A 7,223-nucleotide genomic window follows, 5' to 3' on the forward strand; every position below is an offset into this window, starting at 1 on the left:
GTTTTTGTCTGAAATGTTATTACCTAGTGTATATGCAATTAATTAGAAATATTAAAATTTCCATGTAACTTATACTTTTTAATGGTTAGTAAACTTAGGTCTTAGTAAATACTTTTTCGTACGTATCTTTGGAAGTTACATCACGTATACTTTTCGCGTAGCTACTTCGAGTAAAAAAAAAATACACATATATCGCTATTTTGAACGAAAAACTATTTACTTAATATTTTGCTGATATTAATAAATTGAATAAAAATTTATATTTAAACGTGTTCTTTAAGAAGTTTCAACCAACATATTAGCATACATTCTGGTCGTAACTGCAAAACGAAGGTAGAATTGCAGTAAATTCGTTTGACACTAAAGAATTTTTAAAAATTGTCACTCTTATAAAACTTATTTGTTGGAATAAATAAGGTAAAACACCTGTCGGAAATACAGTTTTTTTAGAGACCAAACATTGAACCGATAAGGATTCAAGTAACTACACCACAACGGCTAGTGAAGTACTGAAGATCTCAAGTACACAACTGAGTACTTTATTTCTGACATGATAGCAGCTGTCAGCATTAGTATAATTTAAAAAAAAAAAAAGACATGTCATTTAGGTATATTACAAAAGCACATATCTGAACTAAATTATGTATACTAAGTGAACAGTCTTGTGGCGTTTAATAACCACGGCCTTTAAACCCGTTGGACTTAAAGCGCGACGATTACTGGCCGCTGCAGTCCCTGTCACTGGGCGAGGGGAGGTCACAGCTGGTCGAAGGAGTCCAGCAAGGCGCCTATCCCCTCCACGGCCCGCCCCACCAGGTGGTACGTCTCAACGAATAGCGCCTCCAGGTAGCGCGTCCTCGCCGCCGCCGACGCCGCCGCCGCCGCCGCCGCCGCCGCCGACGCCAGGCTCGTTTCCGATGTCGCCGCCGTAAGAGACGTCTAAATAATACCATTCCCCTCCTGCACGCTCCGTTTGTCCGTCAGCTTTCCACACGTGACTTTACATCTGGATGATTAACCATGGAGGTCATCAGTAGGGACCGGAAAAATTCGCGGGTTCAATGACCTGCAGGATGAACTTCCATAGTTCTACGTACACTCGGTCAAATGTCACCCACTCATTGGCTGCTGTCTTGGGAGCAGGGGCGAAGCCAGGGGGGGGGGGGGGGTTTAGGGGTTAAACCCCCCCCCCCCCCCCCCCCCTTCTAGCACCAAATCTTTATTTAAATTTCTTATTCATCACTCAAACAAATTTCATATTAAAAATTAATAAAAAAATTTACCATTACAATATTTAAATTTAAGTACCGAAAACTGCTAAAATAGCACTATTTTACACCTTAAAAACCAAATTTTCCCGAGGGAGGACCCCCGGACCCCCCGCTTTAATACGGGGGGGGGGGGAGGGCATACTTCTTAACACCCCCCATACACAAATCCTGGCTACGCCACTGCTTGTGAGACGTCCCAACGTAGCAGCCTGTGATTCGATACAGCTTTGGTCGGGTTTTCCTCATTGGCCCAGAGTCATCCAGCTGAGTTGAGAGCCAACAGCAGAGGCACCGCTGAGGCATAACTATTTGTATTTTAGCCTGTCGCGAAATGAATTCGCGAATTTTTCCGGTCTCTAGTCATCAGAGGAGGGCAGATGGGTCATGTGCGCCGGGTGCCTCATTTGTGGGGGGATAAAGGGGGGGGGGGAATAAACTGGCAGGGTTAATTAATTTTTTTTCCAGGCTAATGTCAATCTTAATAGATTGACTGAGGCCGTGGTGTAGAGTTCCTTCTAGGCCCCACTTAGGTAGTCAATTTACTATGTGCTGGTACTTATAAGCTAACTGCTATTGCACCACAGTTGTGCGCCAGTTTACTATGTACCCTTACTCCTAATGGGTCTCTCAGCTGTGAGTCAGTTTAATTATGTACAATTACTAGCTTACTGTTGTTACTTTTTACCTGTATTGACACATAGATAGGTATGCGCATATATTCATAGGTAGGGATACAGTTGATAATAGGTATATTCTAATATTCCAAAAACACAATGGTAACTTTAATTATTTATTAATGAAATTCAAAATATCTCAGGGTTATATCAAAAGTAAAAATATTATTGCTTTCAAAATTCTAACAATTGTTGGCACTGCAGAACCCATATATATTGAAAATGTCTGGAGTGACGATGCGCACATTTACTAAATAATCTAATGTCTCTTTTGTTCAGGTCCCAAATCTGATACACAGATACGGTATATTATTAAGATTTACGTATTTTTTACCTCTGCTAGATCAAAATAATTTAAGTTGGTAGAGCTCTGATGCTCTCTCTCCCAGACCACTGTGTAATTAATGTTGTGTGTTAAATCGAGTGTCAAATTAGATTCGCGTAGTTAATATAACAATATTTAAATTTCTCGATGTCTTTCTCGAAGTTAGGCCGCAAAATAACTAAATATGGTTGTGATACGTGTTCCGTCTAATGAAATGGAGTAACAGACACTGCCATTTCTTACTCACGTATTTATACACTCCTATGATTTTTATCCTTTTGGATAAAGCCCTATTAATATTCACTGACACTTAAAAAATTCGTTCCTTTCATCCTTTTGTACGGATGCCTATTTCTGAATAGCTATTCTTCAGGATAAATTTTCGACGATGCCATATACGTGTCCATTCATAGATAGATCATTACATTCTTTTTTAAAACCTTCTTAATTTAAGTAATTTAACAATGCGTGCCACATTTAAAATACGGCTCTTGATTGACCAAGAACTAATGGTAGTTACACATATTTGAAATAAAGTACATAAATTCCGTGCGCAACAATAGCGCGGAACACAAAATCTCACATTACATTTAAAATAAATACACATAGTTATAAAATTTTACATTAATAAACACGGTGTCAAATTAGCAATTTACCGTTTAAATTTCAATTTCTCCTAGAGGGGTCCTTGCAATTGCTAGTCTCAAACGTTCGTTTTAGTCATAGAGTTTCAATTAGATAGATATACATATTAAATCCAAAGAGTTTTCAAATAATAAAAATATATACATGGGACGAAGGAATATAAATTAAAATAAATTGTTAACTTAATATGGGCTGGAAATATACATAGTTGCAGTACAGTGGCGACAAAATGTGCGACAATATGGCTATATAATGAGCAAATAATGACATGGAACTGACGTTCAACCATTCCTAGATAGAACACCGTTATTTCCTGAGTACCGGGTTCGAGTTCAGATATATGCCTTCTGCGGCTTCCCCCCAAAATTTTCTAGTCTAATTCTAGGATCTCTACCTAGAGCTATGGCCGATGTTCATGCATGTGATTCTTTACATTTCTTATGACCCAGGAGAAGTACAAAGAATTTTGGGTTTCGGATATTCCTTGCCATATCCAGTGGCCGATCCCTTTTCCCATAAATGTAATACTGTGCGTTATCGAGTGTAAATTCCAGTCAAACATTGCAGCAACTCTGATATACTGATGTTAGTAGTGTCAGCATTATCGCGAGTCGCACTGTACTTTGAATATAAAACTGTTTACACCCTGTACACGAGTGAAATTTCACTGGGGAAAATGTTAAATCTGATACCAATATATTTCTTCTGGAGCTGTTACAACAAATTTTATTTAGTCATATTTAACCAAGCAGCGAAATTGTATTGAGACACTAGAGATGGAACTACTCAACAATGCAGGACAACAATTTTTCGTACAGAGATCGGCCACAGGTTATAACTAAGAAAATTCCAGCATTTGCCTGAAGCGATAAGGAAGGCCAGGTTGTCTGTGTGCGAGTCCAGGACCACACAGACAGGCGAGGGTGCGCACCTGTGATTCGACCTTGCTGGGGCGCGGGTGCCTGGTGCTCCTCGAGGTGGACATGTCCTTCCTGGCCTTGCTCCTGCCCCCTAGACTGGTCCGGGGAGTCCTGGAGGACTCTCTGCGTCGGCCTGTGGGTGGATCCTTGGCCGCCGCCCCGCCATTGGGCAGCAGGTGAGCGCGCAGAGATGCTGCCGCCACCTCCATGCCATCTGCCAGACCGCACAGCAGTAGGCGGGCGGCTCTGAACCTCCGGTCGCCCGTCGAGGACTCGGGAGGTGGCATCGACAGGATCGTGACGGTCCGGCCCAGTGCGTCCAGCAGCTCGCGCCGCTGTGACGGTGGAGCGTCCTGCGAACCGGAGGACTGATCCGTGATGCCTCTGAACAAATCAGGGTATCATCGACATTCATGTCTTCGAGATACGGATGAGGGCACTGAGACGAGAATGAGTATTTATGGGAAGGAGTAAACCAATATGCTTATAGAGACATACAACTGGTTGTTTTTTTCCTGAACGGAGAATAGCCTTGGGGACACATAAGAGCATGTGGTTCTTCTGTAGTACTTATAAAATAATGCATCAGGGTTTAAGGCTCAGCTTCATATGCCATGATGATTTTTCATTCATGCATCAATACTTTTATTAATGGGCTATATCTCTAACTTTAACTCGACATTGCCATTGAATATTTTTTATGTCACAATTATATTTTTAACAGATATTCACTTAGTGTGATATCATGAGTGCAAAAAGTCAAAAAATTGTGGACAGTTGTGATGAAGGCTTCCATGACTTTTTACACCCATGATGTTACCATAAGTTAATATCTGTTGAAATTACTTTTGTGACAAAACAGCAAGTTCAATGTATGTAATTAGCCAAAAATGTAAAAAAAATAGTCCTTTAATAAAAGTAATGTTGAAAAAATGAATAAATCAACATGGTTTGTGAGACCGAGCCTTAGCATCTTATTAGAGACAGATGAAGGGTGAGTATCGAGAAGTAACAAAGACGCAATTGTGAAGAAGAACTCTGAGAAAATTCTACTGACTCATGCCGATCAGCCACACTTGCCGTGAGCCTGTGGGTTTTCTAGTAGAGCTAAGCTCCAGAAAATCTCTTTTTCTTCTAGTCATCTTCATCACTTCGATGTTAATGACAAGCAAATAATTAATAGTGGCAGATGTATCTTCCTCCCATTTTCAATATTTATTTACTTCCCAAAGTGTTACATCCAATCGTACATGCCACATTTGTTATGTTCTTTGATTGGTTCTTGCAGTGAGAAGGATTGATTCAAGATGTTATTTTGGACATACGCTATTGTTTTTTTACGCTGTATGGTAAGAGAAAAATCAATAACAAACAAATGGAAAGAACATGTAAACAAACAGAAATCATCCTATGTCAAAGCATTAAAAACATATGCAGCACAGACAATCCTGTGGAATATTATGTTTTAGTGGTTTTCTGTGTGGATAAAGGAAAGGTGTCCAATAGGACTGGAGTATGGGGGAGCACGTCACTCGTGGGGCGCACTGGCTGGATCAAGGAATGACGGATCGATGGACTATCTGTCGGCACCCTTTGAGCACCCCAGAAGTGGCTTGCTCCCCCTACCTTTGAATATATATACTGTATAGAAGTCGCCAGCCCAGGTTAAAATTTCTCATACGGTTTTGCGGTAGTTGGTTAATTCACCGCCGCAATCGCCACCATCTCTAGGGCATCGACTTGTGGTGGTCCCTAGCGGACAAGTGTCGAACTCTTCAAACACCCCTTCCCCCTCCCGTTGAACGACCTTGAGCAGCAGTGAATGATAGTCAGGGGGGTGCGGGGGAATGACAGCGGGCGACAGTGCTGCGCTCCAACGCGTAAATAACAACCTAAGACGATACAGGGGCGTCACGGCAGCGCACTGCACGCGGTGAAGTTCCCAAGCTGCTCATCATACGCTCCTGGAAAACGTAGCTAGTAAATCCTATCCACTCGCGACTTCTATGCAGTATATATATATTCGAAGCCCCTGCCGACCGCCGCCGGAGCAGGCGCACACCTGCAGCACCAGGCGCCTCAGGGAGTCCACGCGCAGGTCCCAGGCGGCCTCTTCGCCGGCCACGCCTCGGTGCAGCTGCCGCAGGTCAGCCACGGCGTCCGCGCGGTAGAACAGCCCCGGGTTGGCGTGCGAGAACAGCTCCTCCTCCAGGTAGCGCGCGGCCAGCGGCGGCTCCGGCGGCGGCGGCGGCCTGCAGAGTCCAGTCCTCGCGTCTTTCGCCCCTTTCGGAACTGTGCGCATCTGACAAACGTGCGTGAATGGGTCGCAATGCAACAAATGTGGGTAAATTAAATCCTTATCTGTAGTTGTGCTATATGTATTAAATCTGTATGATGAAATCAATTATTTTTCCCGTTAGCATGCGGAGTTGCAACCCTGTAATTTAATTCATAGGACCATTTTTTACTTCCATTATATAACGATGGGAGATTGAAGAAAAGTATATCAATGTTGTTTTGTCTTCCTTTTAAAATATTAGTTAAATTTTTAGAAATAGACCTTTAATAAAAGTAATTATAAGATAATGAAAAAATAATCAACATGGTATGTACGACCTGGACTTAAGCCACTGTGCACAACAGTGCGACGTGAAACCCCCAAAAATATCAAATAATTTTTTTTTTGGGGGGGGGGGGGAAGGGAGATACCTTTGCTGAAGATACCTGAGTTATGATTCGCCTCCTCCCCCTCCTCCACCCCTTCCCGATAAATAATTGTTAACGGCTTTAGTGACCTAGGTGTAGTTGTCGAAGACAGAAACCAACATAATGAGTGCATGTTGCTTCGATCCCAAGAGTGGTCTTGGTGGAAGCTGGAAGGTGCGAAGGATTGCTGTCGTCCAGCGGCGTAGCAAGCGGGTGGCAGGGATGGCCCCCGCCAGGGGCGCCGGAGCAGGAGGGGGCGCCGCCGCTATGGTTTCGTGTTATTAAACCCTCCCCCCCCCCTCTCTTTTAATCCAAGAAGGGGCGCCATTCTCAATTCTGGCCAGGGGCGCCGGCCACCTTAGCTACGCCACTGCTGTCGTCTTCCGTAGTATAGACGTGGACGTAGTCCTGAACCCGCGACACGACATCTGAAACAAATCTACGAATGGAGGTTATTGGAGAATATTAGAAGGGGATGAGACGAGCAAAGAGCGTTGACGGAATGTAAGAGGGCTGTCCCTCCTCGCGGCGAACGATCCGGGAGGCGATCCTCAACTGATTCTATTAGCAGTAGACATATAATTTTCTTTTCTATTAGTGTAATCTCCCCCTTCTCCTCATCTTTGGCGCCTGGGCCCCAGGGATTTTTGCCCCCCGCCCCTCTTTCTTTCTCTCTCTCTCT

General features: G+C 43.3%; 1 protein-coding gene across 1 annotated transcript; it reads right to left on the reverse strand.

Moving 5' to 3' along the window:
* Positions 1-523: 523 nt before the first annotated feature.
* Positions 524-6,872, reverse strand: LOC134542255 (uncharacterized). Its single transcript, XM_063386364.1, has 3 exons — positions 5,898-6,872; positions 3,847-4,188; positions 524-939 (listed from the first exon to the last, which is right to left on the reverse strand). The coding sequence occupies exons 1-3, from the start codon at positions 6,135-6,137 to the stop codon at positions 757-759; spliced, it is 765 nt and encodes a 254-aa protein (XP_063242434.1). The 5' UTR covers positions 6,138-6,872; the 3' UTR covers positions 524-756.
* Between the last annotated feature and the right edge of the window lie 351 nt (positions 6,873-7,223).

Source organism: Bacillus rossius, assembly GCF_032445375.1.
Source record: "Bacillus rossius redtenbacheri isolate Brsri chromosome 4 unlocalized genomic scaffold, Brsri_v3 Brsri_v3_scf4_2, whole genome shotgun sequence".
NCBI lineage: Eukaryota > Metazoa > Arthropoda > Insecta > Phasmatodea > Bacillidae > Bacillus > Bacillus rossius.

Bases quoted from the DNA above. Each gene is read 5' to 3' on its own strand.
- LOC134542255 (XM_063386364.1), bottom strand. From the start codon at position 6,137: ATGCGCACAGTTCCGAAAGGGGCGAAAGACGCGAGGACTGGACTCTGC. The intron at 4,189-5,897 runs GTGTGCGCCTGC...TCCGGTTCGCAG, and splicing joins TGAGGCGCCTGGTGCTGCAG to GACGCTCCACCGTCACAGCG. The intron at 940-3,846 runs GTGCGCACCCTC...GGTATTATTTAG, and splicing joins CCAGCAAGGTCGAATCACAG to ACGTCTCTTACGGCGGCGAC.